The sequence below is a fragment of the Balaenoptera physalus genome (genome assembly GCF_965194825.1).
Source record: "Balaenoptera physalus genome assembly, chromosome: 15".
Classification (NCBI taxonomy): domain Eukaryota; kingdom Metazoa; phylum Chordata; class Mammalia; order Artiodactyla; family Balaenopteridae; genus Balaenoptera; species Balaenoptera physalus.
The window spans coordinates 52,616,433-52,642,821 of NC_138894.1; the positions used below are offsets into that span (position 1 = coordinate 52,616,433).

Consider the following 26,389-nt stretch of genomic DNA (forward strand, 5'->3'; position numbering starts at 1 on the left):
AAGGAAACACTCCCATTTAGCATTGCAACAAAAAGAATACCTAGGAATAAACCTACCTAGGGAGACAAAAGACCTGTATGCAGAAAACTATAAGACACTGATGAAAGAAATTAAAGATGATACCAACAGATGGAGAGATATACCATGTTCTTGGATTGGAAGAATCAACATTGTGAAAATGACTATACTACCCAAAGCAATCTACAGATTCAATGCAATCCCTATCTAATTACCAATGGCATTTTTTATGGAACTAGAACAAGTAATCTTAAAATTTGTATGGAGACACAAAAGACCCCGAATAGCCAAAGCAGTCTTGAGGGAAAAAAACGGAGCTGGAGGAATCAGACTCCCTGACTTCAGACTATACTACAAAGCTACAGTAATCAAGACAATATGGTACTGGCACAAAAACAGAAACATAGATCAATGGAAGAAGATAGAAAGCCCAGAGATTAACCCACGCACCTATGGTCAACTAATCTATGACAAAGGAGGCAAAGATATACAATGGAGAAAAGACATTCTCTTCAATAATTGGTGCTGGGAAAACTGGACAGCTACATGTAAAAGAATGAAATTAGAATACTCCCTAACACCATACACAAAAATAAACCCAAGATGGATTAGAGACCTAAATATAAGACTGGACACTATAAAACTCTTAGAGGAAAACATAGGAAGAACACTCTTTGACATAAATCACAGCAAGATCTTTTTTGATCCACCTCCTAGAGGAATGGAAATAAAAACAACAATAAACAAGTGGGACCTAATGAAACTTCAAAGCTTTTGCACAGCAAAGGAAATCATAAACAAGGCGAAAAGACAACCCTCAGAATGGGAGAAAATATTTGCAAATGAATCAACGGACAAAGGATTAATCTCCAAAATATATAAACAGCTCATTCAGCTCAATATTAAAGAAACAAACACCCCAATCCAAAAATGGGCAGAAGACCTAAATAGACATTTCTCCAAAGAAAACGTACAGATGGCTACGAAGCACATGAAAAGATGCTCAACATCACTAATTATTAGAGAAATGCAAATCAAAACTATAATGAGGTATCACCTCACTCCTGTTAGAATGGGCATCATCAGAAAATCTACAAACAACAAATGCTGGAGAGGGTGGGGAGAAAAGGGAACCCTCTTGCACTGTTGGTGGGAATGTAAATTGATACAGCCACTATGGAGAACAATATGGAGGTTCCTTAAAAAACTAAAAATAGAATTACCATATGACCCAGCAATCCCACTACTGGGCATATACCCAGAGAAAACCGTAATTCAAAAAGACACATGCACCCGAATGTTCATTGCAGCACTATTTACAATAGCCAGGTCATGGAAGCAACCTAAATGCCCATCAACAGATGAATGGCTAAAGAAGATGTGGTACATATATACAATGGAATATTACTCGGCCATAAAAGGGAACGAAATTGAGTCATTTGTTGAGATGTGGATGGATCTAGAGACTGTCATACAGAGTGAAGTAAGTCAGAAAGAGAAAAACAAATATCGTATATTAATGCATGTATGTGGAACCTAGAAAAATGGTACAGATGAGCTGGTTTGCAGGGCAGAAGTTGAGACACAGATGTAGAGAATGGACGTATGGACACCAAGGGGGGAAAACTGCGGTGGGGTGGGGATGGTGGTTTGCTGAATTGGGTGATTGGGATTGACATGTATACACTGATGTGTATAAAATTGATGCCTAATAAGAACCTGCAGTAAAAACAAACAAACAAACAAAACAACTAATACTAAACTTTCATTGGGTTATTTGTATGGAAATATGTTAATATAAATGTTTCAGACACATGAAATTTCTAAAAATCTTATATTTGTATTTGTATGGAAATATGTTAATATAAATGTTTCAGACATTACATGAAATTTCTAAAAATCTTATATGTTCTGGTATAATGTTATAAGTAATAATCCTAGTTATTACTTTAAAATGTATATCTCAGAAATAACTAATTTTCTTGTCAACTGTATTATTATGAACTTTCATCAAATCTTTAACTGTGGTCATTTTTAAGTCTTTTTTCATTTACAGACAGTTCTGGGTGTACTCTGATGCTTTTGCATATATGTTCCTATAAAAGGGTTTCATCTTCAAGAAATTCATGGAAAAGACTCTGACAAGTACAGGTTTCTGGTAACTGACTTTACTGCTGAACTGAATGAATAAGCATTTTCAGAACTCTAATGAAAAACTGATGAACTCATAAAAGTGCTAACAAAAGATCAAGATGAAAAAAAAAATTAATTACATGGGACTGAGTGAACTGATGAGGATGAGTATAATTTTTGTGACTTTCTGTCTGAATTAAAAAAAAAAAAATCCCACAAGGACTCAGAGGCAAAGAATATAGAAATCAATTTTCACTGCAAAGTAAAGGAGCTGTTACAGTGGAGGATTACTGGACTGAATGTCAATATTATGACATAGTATGAGTGTGTTTCATGTTTGGTAATTGCAATCATTGTTGCTTTTGTTGTGGTCATCCATGTACAATGCTTGGTGTCAGTCTATTTATCTCTTGTAAAAATAAAATACAGTGTGTGTGTTAAAAAAAAACAAAAACTGATATCTCAGTTTTCTTTGCAGCAAGGAGCAACAACATGACTCTATAGGAGCTAGTGAAACATAAGGAGATATCTGTTTTGGGAATTTCAGGAAATGCAACACAATCCTTATCCTTTCCTGCCTTCTTCCTGACTTAATAGTGGATATTATGTGCAGCTGCACTTTTCATTATTTTGACCATCAGGGAAAGGCCAAGAGAATCACAGAGACATTGGCACTCATATCCCTGAGCTACTGAACCAAGGCCAGTAACCATCTACCTTCAGACTTCTTGTTACTGAGAAAAATGAACTCCTATTTGTCATATCCATTTTCAGTATGGTTTTCTACTAACCTGCAGCTGAAAACATTCCTATTGGATACAAAACTATAATATGAACAATAGATTTCAACAAATTAGAAGGAAAGCAGATGGAGGAGTAACTACACAGAAAAACAAAGGATGCTGCAACCCAAGTATTTGCAGAAGCAAAAACAATGAGAAGCAAGTCAGCTCACCTCATGGAACCCACAGTAGACTCAGGATTTGGAGGCACCAAGGACTGCAGAAGACAAGACCTATAGATTTAGCATTTGGAGTTTCCCCAACAAAAAGCCAGCTCTCCATCAGTCACCACCATTCCTCAAGCCAACAAGTCTACTATTACATGTTGGAAAATTTCCTTAAAAGTCTGTTTATTCTTGGCTGTCTGTTCATATTTATGAGTAAGTCACTGAAAATATGATTGTAGGGAAAGCCTGGGTATGAAAGAGAGAAGCAAAACAAACAGAAAAAAAGAAAAGGCAAGGAGGGGTGAAAGGAAAAAAAAAAACTTAGAGGAAACAAAAACAATGCAAAAAGCAGAAGAAAACAGCAAAAAGAAAAACACATTATCCTCAGAGAAATATGGAAAAAAAAAAAAAGAACAAGGTGCTATGAAGTAGAAACAAGCAAAATATTGCAGCAGAAACAAACAAAATTAAAGGCAGGTTGGAAGATGAAGTTGAGGCAATTTCCCAGAAAATAAAGTTTGGAGACTAGGTGAGAAAAGTTGAAAATTAGAGAATCAGGGTGACATAGAAATTTCAAAAGAGGAGAGCCAAGAAGAGAGAGAGAGAAATTGTCAAAGGAAGACATTAATTCTCCTCCTCCAAGAGCCCAACATCTAAAGTGAAATTAAAACACGCATGAAGGCAGATGATTGTGAAAATGCAGAAAAAGAGGGAGAAACTGAACATCTAAAAAGCTTTCTGAGAAGAACAAACAGGTATAGCTCCCAAACCTTTGTATGAGAATGACGTCAAATCTCTCAACAGCAACGCAAGTCATGGAATTATGCCTTCAAAGTTCTGAGTGGAAGATAATTTTCGGCATAAAATTTTACAGCTCCAACAATCAAGTATGAGGACAGATGAAGGCAGGCAGATGAAGGATATGAACTTTTTGTCTCTAAGGCACCTTTTTGGGGGAAGCTTATGGAGAATTATGTGTCAACAAAATAAGAGACTAAATCAAGGGAATGAAAACATGTAATTGAGGAAACAGAAACCTGCTCCAGGAAAGGGGCAAGAGGCTAAACAACAGAATGAACGCTGTTCAGCAGGTTTAGACCCAGACTGGGAGGAAGACAAGCTTCCAGGGAAAAGTATAACTGATAGGTTATGAGATGCACTTTGACATTTGGAGGTAGATCTTCTGTGGGGGTTAGAAAAATAGATTGATAGGTATATAGAGTTTCTTTTAGAGAAAAATTGTAAAGTATTAGATTGAACAATATGAAATTGCTGTTTTATAGCTCAAAATTTTGTCCAACATTGGCTGTTTCATACCTTTCAATGTAACCTACCAGTGAATAATATGATGCAGGAAATCTGCATCAAGAACTCTAACAATAACAAAAACAAAAGAAAAGTTGGAGGAATATGTGAAACAAGGATGTCAGATATTGTTATTGAAACTGGGTAATAGACACATGGGGTTGGTTCATTGTCCTGTATATGTTTGACCATCCCATAGTAAAAAGCAGTAAAAAAAAAAAAAAAAAAAGAAAGAAAAAGAAAGTCATGACAACACAGAAATGGGCAAAATTTCAGTAATCTTTCAAACACCTGGATGAATTTCCACTTAGCAATGCTCCGATTAAGTTATAGAACCACTGGACACAGATAGAAAAAGTCAGTTTTTGAAAGAGCCCATCTACCCTGGATCATCAGTCACAGTGGGTTAAGCAACATCAGGGATGTTTCACATCCCCCATTCCATCCCTTCCTTTATATTGATTCCACTGTTCTAGGATTGCATTGCGCAACAAAACAGTACTGACAGCTGTTCCAAATGCTTAGATCCAAAACTGAATAAGGCAATCATTTCTCACTGCCCATCAATTACCTCCCAGTTCATTTCTCTTCTTGTCCAAACTAGATTCCGGGATTCATCATTCTATTCACACCCTTGTAAATATCCTTAAGCCCCTGCTCTATGACTTCTGTTCTTTGTAGCTGGCAACAACCAGCTCTGGAATGAACCCTACCTCCTGCCTTCTCTGCATCTGTACCGAGAACTAAATATTACTGGAGAAAATCACCTAAACCTGACAGACTTAATGTTATATTTATTATTGCAAATTGTAAACTGCCAATTTTACTATTGTTGCTGTCTTAAATGCAGCTAAGTTACTTTAAAGAAGCAAAGTGTAAAACCAACAGCCAGCTTCACAACAAAGCAATGGATGCCAGACACTCTCATGGTATCCACAAGGAACTTAAAAAAATAAATGGCATGTTAGAATTCTACTCACAACAAAGATATTTTTCAAGAATGAAGGTAAAATAAAAACACATAGAGACAAAAACTGAAACACAGTTCTCAGGTAACACATCACCAGCAGGCCCAAATTAAAGAAAATACTAAAGAACATTCTTTTGGCAGAATGGAAATATTCCTACACAGAAGCCCAAAGAATTTAGAAGGGAAAAGAGCAACAAAAATGGCAAATCTATAGGAAACCTGCCAAATACTGACTTTTAAAAATAATGTCTTATGAACTTTAAAATAGATAATTAAAATACACCACAATAGCATCTAAGTAAATAGGGAGATAAATGGCCTTAAAAGGTGCTATAGATCTTGCATTGTTGGAAAAAAGAATAAAGGCCTAAATTAATATCAAATTTGGATGTGTTATGGTTGTATGTTGTATCTCCAGGAAAAGCACTAGTAAGAGAAATAAAAGAATATACAACTTTTAAACGAATAGAGAAAAAAAAGAATAATAAAAAATAGTCAATCCAAATGAAGGCTAGAAAGAGGAAACAACATAGAACTGATAAAACAAGTGGAAAGAACACAGTAAGATATAAATTTAATTCTAAGTATACCAGTAATTCCATTAAGCTTAAATGAACTAAATAGTCTAATTTAAAAACAAAGGTTATATGACTACATAAAGAAAAAAAACCCAACTATATGCTGTTTAAAATGGACACATATAAAACATAACGAGACAGAAACATTGAAAATGAAACAACGGGAAATAATTCTATTCAAACACATTCATAAATTAAGCTTGTATAACTCTATTAATATCAGATAAAGTAACTTAAAGGCAAAAAGCATTATTAAAGATAGAGAGCAACACTTTACAATGATACAAGGCTTAAGTCACCAGGAGACAACAACAACTCTAAATTTGCAAGCATCAAATAACATGGACTCAAAAGATATATGACAAATCTACCAGAAAAAAGAAGCAAGTCCACAATCATAACTGGACAAGCAGTCAAAAACAAAACCAGTACGGGTTTTAGACAATATGATGTGGCAAATTTGATTTAATGAACATATAGAACTCTATATCGAATGATTACAGAATATACATTCTTTGTAAGGCATAGAGAAGTTTTATAAAAATGATCATATACTGGGCCATAAAAACAGTCTCAACAAACTTCAAAGGATTGAAATTATATACAGGATGTTCTCTGATTATAAGGTAATTAGGTAGAAATCAATAACAAAAAGATACCTAGAAAAGCTAGATATATTTAGAAACTAATAAATATATTTCTACATAATTGATAGGTCAAACAGAAAATTACCCTGAAAATTAGAATATATCTTGAACAAAATAATTTTTTAAATTGTATATAAAAACTTATGAGATACAGCTAAAACAGTGCTTAGAAAGCAAATTATGGCTTTTAAAAATGCTATATATTTTAAAAAGAAAGGCTAAAAAATCAATTCACTAAGCATCCATCTCAAGAAGTTAAAAAAAAGAGCAGCAAACTAACTACTAAGAAAATCGAAGGAAGAAAATAATTGCAGCAAAATTATAACAACAAAATTAATGAAACAGGAAACATCATATATAGAAAGGATCAACAAAGGCAGAGGTTGATTCTTTGAAAGACTAAGAATATTGACTGATAAAGGCCTAGAGAGAAAAAAAACAAAAAACAAAAAACAAACAAACAAAAAAGCACAGACAACTAATGTCAGAAATTAAAGGTCAACAGCACTATTTATACTGCAATATTAAAAAGATAATAAGATTTTATGCCAATAGATTGGAAATTTTAGAAAATATGGACAAATTTTTTTAAATACAACTTACCAAAATTGACAAAAGGAAAAGAAAATATGAAAAGTCTTATAAGTGTTAAAGGAATTCAATCTGTAATTTAAAACACTGGGACAAAGAAAACTCCAGGCCCAGAAGTAATTGGTGATGAATTCTACTATTTACAGAATAATATCAATATTATAAAAATTCTAGACAAACATAACTTAACTTTGACATTATAAGAAAGGAAAATTACAGACCCATCTCTCATGTGAACATACATGTAAGAATCTTAAATAAAATGTGAGCAAACAATATCTAGTGATATATAAAAAGGAAAATCAGTCATGACTAATTTGAGTTTATTCCAGGAATATAGTACTGATTATATTAGAAAATCAATCAATATAATTTGTCCCAATAACAGAATAAAGGGTAAAAATCATATCATCATATTAATTGATATAGAAAAAGTATTTGTTAGGAAGCAGTATCCATTTGTGATTTTAAAAGTAGAAGGAAATTTTAATAATCTGATAAATAGTACCTACAAAAAAACTTTTACCAAGTATACTATTTAAAAGTAAAATGTTGAAAGTTTGAGATCAGTAACAAGACATGGATGCCAATTATTACTACTACTTCTGCACAATATTATACTTAAAGTCCTAATCAGTGTAGTGAGCAAGGAAAAGAAATAAAAGGTGAAAGAATAGGAAACAAAAAAATAAAACTCTCATTATCCTCAGATAATATTCAAAACAATAAAATTCAAAAGAATCTTCATGCAAATTATTAGAATCAACAAGTCAGTCTAGCATAGTCGCTGGATATAAGGCAATACACAAAACTCAATTGATTTTCTATACATTAGCAATAAACAGGAAAAATGCTTAAGAAGATAGCATTTATAATAGCATCAAAACTATCAAATACCTCGGGAGGAAATATGCAAGACCTTTATGCAGAAAATTATAATATACTATTGAGAGAATTCAAGAACAAAATAAATGAGAGATTATCACATTTACGACATAAATTCTCCCTAAATTTATCTTTACATTCAATGCAATCCCAGTCAAAAGTCAACAGGTTGTTTCGTGGAACTTGACAACTTGATCTAAAATCTACATGGTAATGAAAGGTACTGTAATAGCCAACACAACTTTGACAAAGAGTAAGTTAGAATAACTTGTCTACCGGATGCCAGGACTTATGATAAAGCTACAATAATTAACATGGGATGGTAGTGGTGCAAGGATAGACAAACAGACCAATGAAACAGAACAGAGAATCCAGAAAAACAGACCCATGCATATGATCCATGGACACTTGATCCAAGGTGATACTGCAGGAGAAAGATCTTTGCTTTATACTAATTCATCAACCTGCACATTAATATCTTATGCATTTTTCTATATATGTGTTGTAGTTCACTATAAAAAAAAGTGTATTGATGATTAAAACTAAAAGTAATAATAGTAAAGTAACATAGAAGAATAAAATTGTTATAAACTACTATTATACTAAATATGAAGAAACCAAGTTAATGTACAAACCAATTATTACACTAAATTTGAAAAGACTGAACTCTGCCATTAAAAGAGAAAAACTTTCAAAATGTGCTAAAGAACAAAACATAGCTCTATGTTGTTTATTAAAAGCACCCTAAAATGATCAAGAATGGATAAAAATATAAAGGTAAACATAGAAATACCAATGAAATGTAAATTTAAAAGAAAAAGGGAGTAGCAAGGTAGAAATTAAATTTAAAAGCATTAACATGTATAAAGACAAACACTATGTAATGAAAAAAGACACTGTTTATGAAGATGACACAAGTGATATATCTGTAGTATCAAACAACACAACAGTAAGAAATGTAAAGAAAAATTAAACTGCAATGATAACGATGAAAATACAGTTATACAGAAAGACTTCAATACACCTCTTTCATGGGAATTCCCTGGCGGTCCAGTGGTTCGGACTCCGCGCTTTCCCTGCCGAGGGTCTGGGTTCAGCCCCTGGTCGGAGAACTAAAATCCCACAAGCTGGGTGTGGTGCGGCACGGCCAAAAAAACCCCGAAAACAAAAACAAAAACAAAATACACTTCTTTCATAATTAAATGGATATAGTTGTCAAAAAATACTAGAATGGAATAATATAATCAACACATTCAAAGACAGATAGGTAGATAGATAGATAGATAGATAGATAGATAGATAGATAGATAGATAGATAGATAGATAGATAGATATGAAATCTCATATGCCTCAGAAAGAGAATATATGCTCCTTTCGGGTCTCTTTTACAGCAAACATCGTTGGGTGTCTCCCTAACAGCCATTCCTCTCTCTTTCTTCCTTCTTGATGCCAAATCCCACTTGTTAGAAGGAAAGCTAAAAATGCCAGATAGTTCCCTAATATCACTTGAAGCCAGGGCATAGGCTTGAGACCTTGCTCTGTCCAGTGGAACCTGTAGAGCAATCTGCCAGGGTCTTTTAAGAATTTCCTCTCTTAGAAGAGAAGGGAAAAAGTCTCACATTCTTCCTGCTTTGAATTGATCCTGTGAGGGTGTGAAGGACTTGCAGGCAAGCAGAAGAGATAGAAAGTCAGGAGGGTCCCAGAGAAACTGACCCCAGAACCCTAATATTGGAGCAACTGGACCAACCCTGGAACTACCTGCCACAGTCTTTTTGGAAAGTGAGAAAAATCAGCCCCTTCATTAAGCTACTTTTAACAAATATTCTATTTCTTGCAACCTAAAGCATCCTAATTGGATCACCCATCCTAACTGATCTGTCCAAAATAAATCATGTCATCAGAAGGGTTTAACAATTTTTTTAAAGTAGAGGTCTTCTAGGCCCCATTTCTGATCATCATCAAATAAAAATAGAAATAAGTAATAAAAGGTGACTAAAAAAACATAACCACTGGAAACTTAAAAAACACATACACAGAATACCATTGGATATTTGCTCAAAGAGGAAATAAAACATGAAAATACAAACTCTCCAGAAAGCAATGAAAAGAACACTTTTTACCAAAACCTATGGAACAACTCAAAAGATGTGTTCAGGGTAAATGCCAAATCACCATCTTTAATGTAAAAAGACTAAAATTAAAGGCAACTACCACTCATGTTGAAGACTTAGAGACCAAGCAGCAAAGAAATAAAAAAGAGGGAATTAATAAAGATAAAAGTTGAAATTAAGGAAATGGAAAACCAAAAAAGTAGAAATGATCAATAAACCCAAAAGCTGCTTTTTAAGATATACCAATAAAATAGATAAATCTCTTCTAAGACTGATTAAGGAAAAATGAGGAGAGAATAAAACTATGTAAGATTAGGAATTTTCAAAGGAGATATAAACACAGATACAGAAGAGATTTTAAAAATTATAAAATCTATAACCACAAATTTGAAACCCTAGGACAAGTGAATAATTTCAAAAAAGAATTGGATAATTTCCTAGCAAAATATAAATGAATCTGGGAACAACTGGCAAACCCAAATACACCAATTACAATAGACCAGATTGGAAAGGTGATTAGAGGCCTATCATTAAGAAAGCACCAGGACCAAGTGATTTCATAACTTATTTCAGCTAACCTAAGAACAGTAATCTCAGTATTATTTAAATTATTCCAGAATGAATGAAAAGGGAAACTTCCTAATAGATTTCATGAACCAGCAGAACTTTTAACACCAAAACTTGATACAGTAACACCCCTCCCCCCCCCAAAAAAGGAAACCATAATCTCACTTATAAGTACAGATGCAAAATTTCTAAATAAAACATCGGGAAGCAGTATTCAGCAATGACTCAAGAGCATAACACACTGTGACCAACCAGAGCTTAATTCAAGGAATGCAAGAGTGAAATTCAATGTAATGAAGTTTATCTACCAAAAATCAACAGCAAACATCATTCTTCATCATCATGGTGAAAAAATAAAGCCATTTCAAATAAAATCAGAAACCAGACAGGAATGCTTGCTATGGCTATTACTATTCAACATTGCTGTGAGGAGGTCTAGAAAATGAAGTAAACACTGGATAAAAGATACACTATTTTGGCTAATTACAGAATTATATACTTAGGAAATCTAATAGACTATAGTTTACAAAAAAAACAACAAACAATCAAATCTAGTACAATTAATGAGAATATTTGATAAGGTAACTCTATGATATAAGATAAATATACAAACATCATTAGGCTTTCCTTATTCTAGCATAAATACCCGGAAACAAAAATGGGAAAAATATTCCATACATAATTGTGAAAAAAAGCAATAAAATATTGTTATGGAATGAATGTTTGGGTCCTCCCCAAATTTATAGCTTGATGCTTCATCTCCAATGTGATGGTATTTGGAGGTGGGGTCTTTGAGAGGTAATTAGGTCATGAGGATAGAACTCTCATGAATGAGATTAGTGTCCTTATAAGAACAAGCCAGAGAGCTAACTAGCCCTCTTTGTGCCATGGGAGAATACAATGAGAAGTCAACAGTCTGCAACCCAGAAGAGGGCCCTCACCAGAACGTGACCATGCTTGCACCCTGATCTTGCACTTCCATCCTCCATAACTCTGAGAATTTATGTTGTTTATAAACCACCCAGTCTATACGGTGCTTTGTTACTGAAGCCCAAACTGACTAAGGCAAATACTTAGGAATAAACTCTGCAAGAAAAGCACAAAACTTATATGACGACAACCATAAAATCACATTGAAGTATAAATTTTAAAATCTGAACAAATGAAAAGATATCCATATTCTTAGATGGAAAGATTTAATAACAATTCTCTTATATCATAAAAATGTGCAATTAAAAAGCAAGTAAAATATGGGCTCCTAAAAGAGAAAAGAGACATTAGGTAAAAGCTGAGGAAATCTGAATAAACTACGGACTTTACTTAATGCCCAGTACATCAGTACTCGTTCATTAATTGTACCATATGTATCATACTAATGTAAAATGTTAATGGGGAAAGGGTGAGGAGTATACGGAAACCCTCTGTACTACTGTCACAATTCTTCTGTAACTCTAAAACTGTTTTAAAAAAGAAAGTTTTCTTTTTTAAAAAAACATATTTGTAAGACAATTAGGGAAGTTTAAAAAAAACAGGGCTTCCGTGGTGGCGCAGTGGTTAGGAGTCTGCCTGCCAATGCAGGGGACACGGGTTCGAGCCCTGGTCTGGGAAGATCCCACATGCCGTGGAGCGACTAAGCCCGTGAGCCACAACTACTGAGCCTGCGTGTCTGGAGCCTGTGCTCTGCAACGGGAGAGGCCGTGACGGTGAGAGGCCTGCGCACCGCGATGAAGAGTGGCCCCCGCTCGCCGCAACTGGAGAAAGCCCTCGCGCAGAAATGAAGACCCAACACAGTCAAAAGTAAATATAAATAAATAAATTAATTTTTAAAAAAAACAAATATTATTCCAATTAAATAGATAAAATTATCTTAAAGTTTAGAGAGAAAATAAATGCCCAAGAAAGCAAAAAAGTGAATGAAAAAGAATAATGACAGAAAATATACTATAAAGCCACTGTAATTAAATCAATATGGAGTATTAGTATAGGAATAGATATATCAATCAGTGGACCAGAACAGAAAATCCAGAAATAAAATCCAGTTTATATGAGATTTTAATATATGACAAAAATGTATCTCAATTCAACGGGGAAAGAGTGACTATTTAATAAATGGTGCTGGCACAACTTGCTATCCATCTGGTAGAAAATAGTCTCCAATCTCATATTATAAATAAGAAACAAATTCCAGATGGAGTAGATGCCTAATGTAATAAATAAAGCATCAAAAAGTAAGAAGGAAAGCTAGGAAACAACACACAATCTGTTTTTTAAACAGAAAGAAAAGATAGCCATATCTAAGTTTATAAAAGTGAAAAACAATTTATGTTGCAAAAGCTACCATAAACAAAACTAATAGGCAAATGATAGATTTGGGGAATACCTGAAAAAGAGATAACAGATAATGAGTTAGTAGTCATCACCAATATACAAAGTGCTCTTAAAAATTGGCAAGAGACAAGCAATCCAGTGAGAAAATTGGTAAAGGATGTGAAAAGGGAATCCATGAGAACAAATCCACATAGGATGAAGATGCTCCAACTAACTATCCATTAGAGAAATGCAAACTACAGTAAAAAAGATAATACATCACTCTACACCAAATCAGATAAAAGAAAAATGAGAGCGCAACAGTACCGATTGCCAACAGGATGAATAGAAAAAAATGTAATTGTTTACAGCTGTTCTGAAAAGCAGTCAGGCAAATATTTTTAAATTAAAAGTACACAAGACACTTCAACCAACAAATCACACTCCTAGAAGTCTATCCCATAAAAATAAAATCACCAATAAAATGTTTATTGCATCATTGCTCTTATTGCAGAAAAAAATAAAAATAAAAAGTAACAAAATGAGTTCCCAGCAATAAGGTAATAAATAATGGTACATCTATACTGTAGAATATTAAGCAGCCATTAAAAAGAATGAATTAGTGTTACACCATTTGACTTGGAGGGATTTTCCTGGATGTATTTTTGAATGATAAAAGTGAGATGCAGGGACGTCCCTGGTGGCGCAGTGGTTAAGAATCTGCCTGCCAATGCAGGGGACACGGGTTCAAGCCCTGGTCTGGGAAGATCCCACATGCCACAGAGCAACTAAGCTTGTGACCCACAACTACTGAGCCTGTGCTCTGGAGCCCACGAGCCAAAGCTACAGAGCCCATGTGCCTAGAACCCGTGCTCCACACCAAGAGAAGCCACCACAATGAGAAGACCACGCACCTCAACAAAGAGTAGCCCCACTTGCCACAGTGAAAGCCGGCTAGGGAAAGCCCGCTCGCAGCAACTAAGACCCAACACAGCCAAAAATAAATAAATAAATTTATAAAAATTAAAAAATTAAAAAAAAATAAAAGTGAGATGCAGAGAGGTGCATACACCAGAATCCCATTTTTTAAAAAGCAAACAGTGAACAAAACCCCAAAATATATGTGCACCCGAGTGTGTGTGTGTGTGTGTGTGTGTGTGCTGTGTAAAGGCAAACACAGAGACAAACATGGAAGGAAACACACACAGGTTGCTAACATAGATGACTGGCAGCGTGGCAGGGAAGAAGGGTGTGCAGGGGTTGCAAAGGAAAAATGGGCAGAATGTATGATATGATTATGTTAAGGAAATTAATCAAAAACTTGCTACAACATGGATTAGGGTATAACATGATTGGCATGAGCGTCCATCCTCCATGTGGTCCCCATTCTCAAACTATATCATAGTCATCTGGCATTTTCTCATCCATTGAACTATTAGTTCTGTATAATCTTAAGTCTCACAGTCCTCTCATTTGTGCATTTTGTGACCATCCTACTGAAAAACATAATTTTCCCATTAACTGTTATCCCACATTTTATGAAATTGAATTTTGGACCCCACTCTTCAAGTTGGGGTATGGTTTATGCACAAATGCAAATATGTACCTATACATAAAGAAATTAGAAAAAATAAGGAATTGGTACTTATATATTTCTTCATTGTTGAACGTCCATAAAGTAAAAAATACCAGTTACAGAAAAATATGCATGAAGTATTCTATTTCAGTGAAAACACACAAAACCCTAATTTTAAACGTAAAATTAAGAATTTTTAAGTGAAAAAGAAAGTTTTGGATAGGATTCACAAAGCCACTGGCTCAGGTTACACAAAGGGGAAGGAAGTAGAAAGGAGGGGCCGATGACTAACTTTGCTTTTATACCTCTCTACATTTTATTACTTCACTTATTACAACAAGTAAAAAAGTATTGCTCTTGAAATCTGAAAACATTAAGTAAAGAAAACAAAGATAAATTGCAAATAATAAAATAAATTGGGTATTAAGGAGTAGCTACCTCGTAAGACCTGTTGTGAAGATTAAATGAGATAATCCATGTAAAGTGTTTAGTACATTACCTAACATGTTGCAAATGCTCGATAAATAGGAGCAATTTTTATTTAAAAAAAAAAAAAAGACTACCGAGAGCAGTGGAAATTAGGAAGCTGAAAAGATAACATCTTTGAAAATGACACTGTGTACACAAGGCACTTTTTTCCCTATAACTGAATCTGACCTCCTTTGCGCTGCAAGGACTCATATTACAGTAACTATACAGCTCATCAAACACACTTTCATTGACAGTAAAAATAAAATTACAATTAGATAAATAAGATACTTCAACAATACAAAGGAAATGGCAACTTTTTGCCTTGCAGGCTCTTTAAGAACTTCAAGAAGCATCCTAAAGCACTACGCTTCTGTCACAGGCACTTCAGATGAGAAATACTTGACCCTGGATGTTTCCCTCATATTAGAGGAGACTGAACAGAACACAGTTCACACAGATTGGAGAGTGATGCCATTGCTCTTTCTGAGGGCCTGCCCAAGTGGGAAATCCACTCCTAGACGTAGAAATTCCACTCTCAACTCTGAAAATTTCTTTGCTGGTCTGCCTAAAAGCATGTTGGTTTAGTGATAATCTACAAACTAAATTTGGTCCATCAATTCTATTCTTATTGTACAACCAAACATTGAAATAAGTTCATAAGTTGCATGAGTGTGTTATTCGTCTTATTACTTACATGGAATTGACTTTCTCTTCGGGGCCTTGCACTTGGCCTGTCACAGTGCCTTTGCTGGTATTCTTCACCCAGCCAACCACACCTATTTTCCTTGCCTCATCTTCGGTGTACTGGTTTCAGGAGAAAACAAGAGAGACGAAGTCCATCATCAAAGGCCTGAATTTACAACATACTCAATTCTAACATTCAAAAAGGTATGATCACAAAAAAGCTGATTACTTTAAAATATAGTCTATGCCAAAGATTGTGTAGCTGGCCTATAGTAATACCTATATTTACAAAAACTTTCATTTAAATGGTATTTTGTGTGTGTGTGCTAAATTCCACATTCAGTAAAGACAAGCACGTTATGAGAAAATAAACTGATGGTGGAAATTATTTCAGAAAACAATTTCCATGATGTGTTTTGGAATCCATAAAACTCAGTTGCATTGCCCTCACAACCTGCTAATGCTAAATTACACAGTCAATCTGGGTTTCAAATGATGATCACTCCAAGATTCTTAATCACTGAGCAGAAATATCCAGTTATGATCAATATAAAGTATTGGATTAAAAGATTTCAATGTTTTCTGTTGACTCTGGACTTGCCACGCAAATGTTATAATTGCCTATGAGTAAATTTATTTCTCCTATTATTCGTAATAGTTTTGTAAAATTCCTTTTCCTGATTCCAAATTCAATTATGCTACCAGCACATGCAGACCTAGAAACATTTTTATTTTGAATTACTTTAACTACATCACAGTAAAATTCTTGCAGAGCCAGAATACTAGCATTTTTTAGAAACATGCTCTTCTCCTGTTTGGAGGCCAGGGTGACCAAGAGCTCTACACTCCACGTCCCCAACTAAATGAAGCAGCACAAACCAATACGATTACAGCTAGGATTGCTGGAAGGGCTGGGTTCTGAAAATGTCATGTCTTCACAGATAATAATGAAAAAGGAGACAATCTGAACTCCAGGGGATGCGATGATCTCAAAAGGCAGAGACTTGACTTGTGGGAACCTGTTAGAACCTTTAGAGGTTAGGAACAGAGACCTAGCTAGTGATTCCCAGCTCAAACAGTAGGTGAGAATACATGCCACGTTTAACTTTTAGGAAAGGAGTACTATATTTTAAAAATAGATATTTTTAAAGTATTTTAAAATAAATAAATATTTAAAAATAAATATCTAAAAGGCAGGAAGGGGTTTTAACTTTAAAAGCCTAGGAACCACTTCCTTATGCAACAATGGGCTTTTCTCATTTTGCAATTCAAGATATGTACCCTTGCCTGGAGAGACTCTTCCATCCAGAACAAGTGGAAGACCCCACACTGTGTATTAAATATACCTAATCAAAATGTTTAATTGGATCACCCCAAGAGAGGTACTTTCGAAATTCATAGAAATATTAACGGAAAACTAGGAAGGCTGTAATGTTTTTAATAGGCTACTTTTAAAAGACATCCTTAATAAAAATCTCAACCAGTAACTTGAAAGAAATACAAATATTTCTTCATTCACTGTCAAGGACAGGAAATTAGCAATAGATTAGCACTAAGGAGATAACTGCTCTGTCTCTGTGACTAAATAACAGTGGGGGTGGGAGGGAGATGGCAAAAAATAATAAACAGATTGTTGACTTACCATCCTGAAGCAAACACCTGTATAAGAGAAAGATGAAAAGAAATGTCAGGTTGTCTAGCTTTAAAAAAATTATATATTTCCTGACTTAGCTTTCATCTAGTTTATTAAATAGTAAGTAAATGAAATGAACAAAACCTTTAATATCTGAATGTATTCAGAAAGTGTTTTTTTAAAATTCTTTTAAAACAAAAAGAGAAAAGGAAGATTATTTTTGGAGAAAAAGAATAATATTCTGAAACCAAAGTATAATGAAACGCCAAACTGCATATTCCTTCTATTTTAAAATGCTAAATAAAACAAAATAATTACTGCAAGAACAGTTGAGCGTGCTGGCATAAAACTTACCCACCCTCAGCTTTTAGAATGTCTTCTTTAGGGGCTTCCCTGGTGGCACAGTGGTTAAGAATCCACCTGCCAATGCAGGGGACATGGGTTCAAGCCCTGATCTGGAAAGATCCCACTTGCCACAGAGCAACTAAGCCCGTGCACCACAACTACTGAGCCTGTGCTCTAGAGCCCGTGAGCCACAACTACTGAAGCCCGTGTGCCACAACTACTGAAGCCCATGCACCTACAGCCCATGCTCCGCAACAAGAGAAGCCATGGCAATAGGAAGCCCGCACACTGCAACGAAGAGTAGCTCCCGCTCGCCACAACTAGAGAAAGCGCATGTGCAGCAACGAAGACCCAACGCGGACAAAAATAAATAAATAAAATAAATAAATAAATAGAATGTCTTCTTTACATACAAGGACTAAATTCAACTTTAAATGTAATAAAACATTTCTATTTTAATTCCACATTCTGAAAAAGGCAAAACTACAGGGACAGGAAACTGATCTGTGATTGCCAAGGGCGGGAGTGGGAAGGAGTGGGGTGCCGAAAAGGAGCACGAGGGAAATTTTTGGGGTGATTGGACTGTTTTATGTCTCAATTGTGCTGGTAGTGGTGGTGTTTACATGACTGTATGCATTTATCAAAACTCATTGAACTGTATACTAAAAAGGGTGAATATTACTGAATGTAAATTATACCTCAATTTTTAAAAATTAGAAAAAAAGAAATAGGCAAATCACAGGTGATAGATCAAATCAATCTCAGAGAGGTCAAAAGATATTGCTTCTCCAAACAGCAATTGAGCCTGGGTAAGAGGATACAGAAGACAAGATCAGTGGCTTGGGTAATTTTATGTAGTTTTGTAAGCGGATTTATAATAACAAGGAGTATCATTTGTTTCCTGAGGGTAGTGTATTGTGGTACCAAATGAATATGAAGAAAAAAAGAGTAGCGGAGCAACAAAGACAGGATAGTATCACAAATGAAATTCTTATTGGGCTATAAAGAATATTTTAAAAGATACCTATAAATGTGGAGGAATGATGAGTGGGGAGTATTGATCTGAAGAAGAACCAGAAAGGTAATCTGTTATATAGATGGAGGGAAAGACATGAGTCAGTAGATATAAAAGGAATGGGCAGAAAATTCAAGAGAAACTTCAGGTTAACCAGACCATGCAGAAGAGACAAAACAGGCAGAACTGTGGAGAAGTGTGCAGTCATTTTCTCCTGGAGTGAGGGGATCCCAGAAGACACTGACTAAGCAGAGCTGAAGGTTTGGGTCCAGGCCTATTGTGCATATTCCCCTCTGAGTTTCTCAACAGTGAACAGCCCCAAATGATGTTAGCATTAAGAAAAGAAAGCACATGCAACTGAAGTAAACAGAAATTGGAAACATATGGTCCAGCTCTTTCCTATTCAGAGCGGTCCATGAACCAGAGGTACCAGCATCACCTGAGAGGTTTTTAGAAAATCAAATTGTCAAGCTCCTCCCCAGGACTAAAGAAACAGAAACTCTGCAGGTTGCATCTAGGAATCCAATTTTAACATGCTCTCCAGGTGATTTTTATGCCCGCTAAAGTTTAGAATCAACGGTTGGCTCCACCTTAAAGGAAGGTCTGGGAAAGCTTTGAAAAGGATTTATATTTCAGGTGAAGGATTGCATCGCAAAGGGGAAAACTCTACTCTTGTAGGGTACTGCAGGTCTGATGCATTTCTCACTCATGCTGTTCAAATTCGTGTTGGTAATAAATCATGTACTTGCATGTCAATATTGCCTCAGCTATTTTACAAGTCAACAGGGCTACTTGAAAGGAACCATGGACAATGAAAAGACAAAAAACCCTGTCCTGCACTCAAACGGGATTTGGTGCTGGAGCAGGGCAGGCAGCCTGTCGCTTAGGTTGCTCCCTCCACCCTCACTACTTACTGCCAGAAACACCGGGGCTGCCACAAAGGGAGGTTAACAACAAGCTGCCCACTCCACGCCACGCCACCCCCGGTGAAGAGCGACATCCTTTCAACATTTATGAATTCCCAGCAGCCCTTCCACCATCTATTTACTGATAACAAAAAGGCCACTTGCTTAAGGTGACAGGATTTGAGGAATTTTTAAAAGAGTTATCCAACACATTGCAGGGTTAAGGAAATTACCTACTCCAGTCTGCTAATGAAATGTTCTTTTCACACAGACATAATCTAAGAATCAGGCAACTCATATACTTAATAAGCACACTAGGGACTTCCCTAGTGGCGCAGTGGATAAGTCTCCGCGCTCCCTATGCAGGGGGCCTGGGTTCAATCCCTGGTCCGGGAACTAGGTCCCACATGCATGCGGCAACTAAGAGTTCGCATGCCACAACTAAGGAGCCCACATGCCACAACTAAGGAGCCCACATGCCACAACTAAGACCTGGTGCAACCAAATATATAAATAAATATTTTTTTAAAAAATAAGCACACTTTTAGACATTCTGATTTTTAGACATTCTGATTATTCACTTAACAAATATTCATTGTCTAATTCTGCAGAGAATGAGATGAGTAAATAAGACAGTCCTGCCATCTAGGATCTTACAGTATAGTGAGGAAGATAGACAAGTAAAATGGCAATTAAAATGTCGAAGACAACAGGTACAAACTTCCTGTTATAAGATACGTAAGTACTAGGGATGTGATGTACAACATAATAAATAAAATTAACTTATGCTTATGTTACATACGAAAGTTGGGAAGAGAGTAACTCATAAGAGTTCTCATCACAAGGAAAAATATTTCTTTTTCTTTTATTTTGTATCTATATGAGATAATGGATATTCACTAAACTTACTGTGATAATCATTTCATGATGTAAGTCAAATCATGCTGTACACCTTAAACTTATATAGTGCTGTATGGCAATTATATCTCAATAAAACTGGGGAAAAAAGAAAAAAGAATAATAAATAAAACTTTAAAAATAAATAAAACATAGAACAATTTTGAGTTGAAAGATGCATAAACCAGGATGCAAGTGGGAGTTCACAGGACAAACAAATGACCCACCCAGTCTTGAGTAATTTTAGGGCAGGCTTATTGAAAACGGGACATTGATACTTCAATGATGAGCAAAAATTAGTATGATGAGAATGGAATAACATTAAAGATGGAAGAGCATGTGCAAAGTCCCCAAATCAGGATCATGACCTATTTCGATACCACACATAGTTAAATAATCAAAACCATGTCATTGCACTCATTTTACCAATTATTTCTAGCCCCAAGCTTCATTTTCAAGACTTGCTAAAAAATAGTTTAATTCTGTTTCAACTGTTTCTAGAAAAATGGGTAAAAATGTTTTTACACCCTAGTCCAAGTTATCATAATCTCTCAACTAATCCACAGCAATGGCCCCTTCACTAGTCTCCCTATGTCTAGTTCTGCCCTCCTACAGTCTAGTCTCCACAAAGCAGCCAAGGTGGTTTTCTTTCCTTAAGTAAAATCAAATCACTTCCTTTCCCAGCTAAAACTCTCTGGTGGCTTCCTATCACACTCAAAATAAAATACATTCTGGTTACCACAGCCTCCAGGCCCCCTTCTAATGCTCTGTCTCATCTCTTAGGACTCCTCTCTGCTCATTCCATTCCAGCCAAATTTTTCTCCTTCGTGTCCCTCAACATGCCAAGCATATTCCTGCCTCATGGCCTTTGCATTTACTATTCCCTCTGTCTGAAATGCTCTTCCCCCTGATTGTCTCATGGCTGGCTCCTTCTCATCATTCATGTCTCTGCACCAATGTCATCTCCATAGAGAAATAGTCCCTGACCAATTTATCTAAAACAGCACTGCATCCTTATATGTTTCCTGGATATGCATAACCGATTACCATATGATATTACTATGTATTTATTATTATTATTTTTTCTGTCTTGTTCAACACTGTGTCCCCAGCACCTAGACCAGAGCTTGGCACATAGTTGTTGAATAAATGAATGAAAGAAAAACCAGCTGATAAATATTTAAGTGAACTGTTTTACTGTCCTGTAGTAATTCATTATTAACATTGTAAATATACATGCAACCATACTGATTAGAGTTTAATTTCAAAGTGATGATGATAAATTTACTGCACTCAAAGCTGGAAAGAATCATAAGACTTCTGTGTTGATTCTAGCAGAACTTTACTGCTTTATCTAAATGATAATATATAGTTTGATGTGTGTATGTGTGTATTTATATATAATATACTATATACTACAAAGGGTAGCAAGAAGTCACTACATAATGCCTAAGTTGACAAATCAGGAAATATTAATATGAGCATGTTGTTTATAAATAATGGCTTAACAACCATAAGAACTGAAAAAAGAAATGATTAAATTGGTTGTCTTACAGAACTTAGAGGACTTGGGATAGAAGACTAGAGCAGGACATGGTGGCTGTATTTGTAACTATGAATGGTAAGGGCACACACACATTTATTAAACAGATCTTAAAACAGTATAACTAAAGGATTGTCCTTTAAGTTTAAGAGACTTAATTTTAGGCTAAGTTCATACTGCTTGACAAATTGGGTAGATAATACAAGTGTTGCCCATTGCTTTAAGCAGTGATAAATGGAAAAAAAATAAGACTGAGATAAATCATATGTGAAAGATTCAATATGTACTTAACAGAAATTTAGGTTGTCTTGGTTATAAACCAAATATTTTGAGATTGAGACCAGGGAGATCAAAGTCTTTCTGTAGTATGTCCTTTTGTATCACTACTTGGGAAAGACTACCAAATGTAATTACTATGCTGTCAAATGTATTTAATATATGAATATCTGTGACAGACACTGTTAGTTGCCTACACAAAATCCATTTTCCCCTTCTGCTTTTCTAACAGAATTCTGATTTTACTTGAGGCAGCAACATGCTCTTCTATATTTACCGATCTTCCTTATAAGGGGTGGTCCATGTCAAGTGGTTCAGCCAAGTCACTGGTTGAAGCTTTCAAGAAAGTTCTTTGAAAGGGGCTGTCTCAGCCAGTGGTTTCATCCTTTTTCCCTCTCTCTTCCTGACTGTAGGGTGAATGTAATGATTGGAGCGATAGCAGCCATCTTGAAACCATGAAGGAAAGTCCAAGGAAATCACAGAGACCTTGGCGGCGACATCCCTGAGGGATGGGGGAAGTAGGGGATGGGGAATGACTGGTAAAGGGAACTGTGGGGCAGGGATTCTTTTTGGGGTGATGGAAATATTCTAAATTAGTGATGATAGCTGCAAAACATTGTGAATACAGTAAAAAAACACTGGATATTTAGTATGTTTGAACGCGTTACAAGAGTGAATTTAATATTATGTGAATTAGATCTCATTTTTTTTTATGTCACACACACAAAACAGGAAAGCAGGAAACAGGACTGTGACATCATCCTTCCTATTTCTCTCTGTAGAACAAGGACAGTCATTCCCCAGTTTGCTCTCCATACAACATCCCTGACTTCTATCATTCCACACCAAAAAACTCTGCTCTGCAGATCATCTTGAAGTACTACAACCAGAACTAAATAGTTGAGCTCCCTCTAGATGTCATTGCTTATTTCTGGGAGAGAAAGTTTCTTTGCCCTTGTGATAGTTCCTTTAACGGGGAGAAATATCCACTAGTGTGTCACTCCTGGCCACTCTCTACCTGTTCCTAACTCCTCGGGGACAGGCAGTGACTTATCTAATGGTTAAGTTTGGAAGGAGAAACATACATAGTCCAGGTGCTTCCTCTTCTTCCTTCTGGGAACTAGTTACTCCAAGGAATCATCCCTTCTGTTCTGTTGAGGGAGCCCTGCTGGTGCCTTGGTTGGTGTGTTTAATTCTGCAGTACAGATTATTACAAAGTCTACTTACCTGAAGATTGAGACACATCCCCCAAACTCTGCTTTACTCATTGTCTTACTTGTCAATAACTCACATAATGAAGAGGGGTGTTGTTTACTGGGTCCCTCAACCACAACCCATATTTTAAAGCGTTCGAAGGAATGTGTATCAAGAGGTGTCAGGACCTCCAGCCCATTGACTTTGTGAAGCAGTGAACCATGCAGGAATTAACTGTTCAAAGCTCTGGAATTTTCTCAGAGTCTTTCTGAGAGTCCCCATCCCTAGTTTGAAGCATTCTGTGCAACAGAGGGAGGTCCATATAGAAAAAAAAGTGAATGTGGACACAGATTTTCTGCAGTTGAGTAGCACTGACTGGAACTGAGCACTCTCAGGACAGGGCCTGTACTGGGGAAGTTGCTTCCATGGGCTTCCATGGCCTCTCTGCACTGCTTTCACCCTGCTTGCTAAAGAGAAAGGAAGCTGATATGACACATGCAGTTTTTTTACAGACACACTGCTCTGGAAACTGGGACAGACATCAGCCGCTTCAGTTATGAGAGACTCAAACAAAATATGCCACTCAATCAAGGCTCAGTCAGCTGCAACTGGACGTTGCTTTGTGAAAAGATGTGTCAGGGAGAAACCTGAGGTGAATATTTGCAAAGCAAATCATACTTTAAATCTACAAAGAAGTATTGATGTTTAAAGAAACCATATGGTGAATTCTAAACATCAGGATCCTTTCATGTAAAATCAAATTTTCATATTAAACTGTAATCCTTCATCCTGGGCTCGAACTGCATGTGTCAATTTTGAATGCAGGAAGTCATCAAGTCACTACCTTACAAAGCAGCCCTTAATGACTTTAAACATCTTTAATTGTTAGAAAGGCCTTCCTTCTATGTAATAAAATTCTGCCTCACTTTAACCTTTCAACATCCATCCAGGATCTGTCCCCTGGAGCCACACACCATGGCATCTTTCAAACAGTCGAAACAGCAAATATACTACTGTTTCTTCTCCAAGCCAACTATCCCAAGCACTTGAATTTAATTTGAGATACTTTGGAAGTTCCCACCAGAAGCACAGCCTGTAGGGGATATAAAAACAAGCTAGCCTGACCTTTAAAATATTGGGTGGGCCAAAAGGTTAGTTCAGTTTTTTCCATAAGATGGCTCTAGTAGCACTTAGTTGTCTTTAACTTCATTCAAAACAATTTTGTTAGATTGTATGTGACATTTGTCATATCAGCGAGCATTTAAAAAAAGACATCAAAATTGGTGAATTTTTGTGTACCCATTTTAATATTGGAGATGGAAGAAAAAAGCAACATTTTTAGCATATTATGCTTTATTATTTCAAGAAAGGTAAAAACGCAACTGAAATGCCAAAAAAGATTTGTGTGGTGTGTGGAGAAGGTGCTATGACAGATCGAACGTGTCAAAAGTGGTTTGCGAAGTTTCGTGCTGGAGATTTCTCGCTGGACGGTGCTCCACAGTCGCATAGACAAGTTGAAGTTGATAGCAATCAAATTGAAACAATAATTGAGAACAATCAATGTTATACCACGCGGGAGATAGCCGACACACTCAAAATATCCAAATCAAGCACTGAAAATCATTTGCCCCAGCTTGGTTATGTGAATCGCTTTGATGTTTGGGTTCCACATAAGCTAAGCAAAAAAAACCTTCTTGACCATATTTCCGCATGCGATTCTCTACTTAAATGTAATGAAAACGTTCTGTTTTTAAAACAAATTGTGACAGGCGATGAAAAGTGGATACTGCACAACAATATGGACTGGAAGAGATCGTGGGGCAAGCGAAATGAACCACCACCAACCACACCAAAGGCCGGCCTTCATCCAAAGAAGGTGATGTTGTGTATATGGTGGGATTGGAAGGGAGTCCTCTAATATGAGTTCCTTCTGGAAAACCAAACGATTAATTCCAACAAGTACTGCTCCCAATTAGACCAACTGAAACTGGCACCTGACGAAAAGTGTCCAGAATTAGTCAACAGAAAACGCATAATCTTCCATCAGGATAGCGCAAGACCGCATGTTTTTTTGATGACCAGGTAAAAACTGTTACAGCTTGGCTGGGAAGTTCTGATTCATCCACCGTATTCACCAGACATTGCACCTTCAGATTTCCCTTTATTTCGGTCTTTACAAAATTCTCTTAACGGAAAAAATTTCAATTCCCTGGAAGACTGTAAAAGGTACCTGGAATAGTTCTTTGCTCAAAAAGATAAAAAGTTTTAGGAAGATGGAATCATGAAGTTGCCTGAAAAATGGCAGAAGGTAGTGGAACAAAAGGGTGAATACGTTGTTCAATAAAGTTCTTGGTGAAAATAAAAAAATGTGTCTTTTATTTTTACTTAAAAAACCAAAGGCTCTTTTTGGCCCACCCAATACTATCCTTATTGTCTAGTGAGAGACACAGATAGGTGTATACAAATAACTATAGTTGAAAGGAGAGGGACTTCCCTGGTGGTCCAGTGGGTAAGACTCCATGCTCCCAATGCAGGGGGCCCGGGTTCGATCCCTGGTCAGGGAACTAGATCCCACATGCCACAACTAAAGAGCCCACGTGCCACAACTAAGAGCCAGCATAACCAAATAAATAAATAAATATTTTTTTAAAAAAGGGAGGATGGATTTGGAGAAGTAAAAACAAGAAGTAGAACAGAACTACAAATGAAATGCTATAGGAAGAAAGATGAGAAAGGGAATTAGAGTTAATCGTATTTCTTGACTTTAATGTACTAAAATTTTCAACCTC

At 35.9% G+C, this 26,389-nt stretch overlaps 1 protein-coding gene across 1 annotated transcript in view; it reads right to left on the reverse strand.

Annotated features, from left to right (window-relative positions):
• ACYP2 (acylphosphatase 2) overlaps positions 1–26,389 on the reverse strand; it is a 176,323-nt gene that overhangs the window by 144,754 nt on the left and 5,180 nt on the right. The window contains exons 2-3 of the mRNA XM_082426317.1: positions 17,435–17,451; positions 15,803–15,912 (exon numbers count right to left, since the gene is read on the reverse strand). Coding sequence (XP_082282443.1) covers positions 15,803–15,912; positions 17,435–17,451 — 127 coding nt within the window. The remainder of the gene's footprint in view (positions 1–15,802; positions 15,913–17,434; positions 17,452–26,389) is intronic.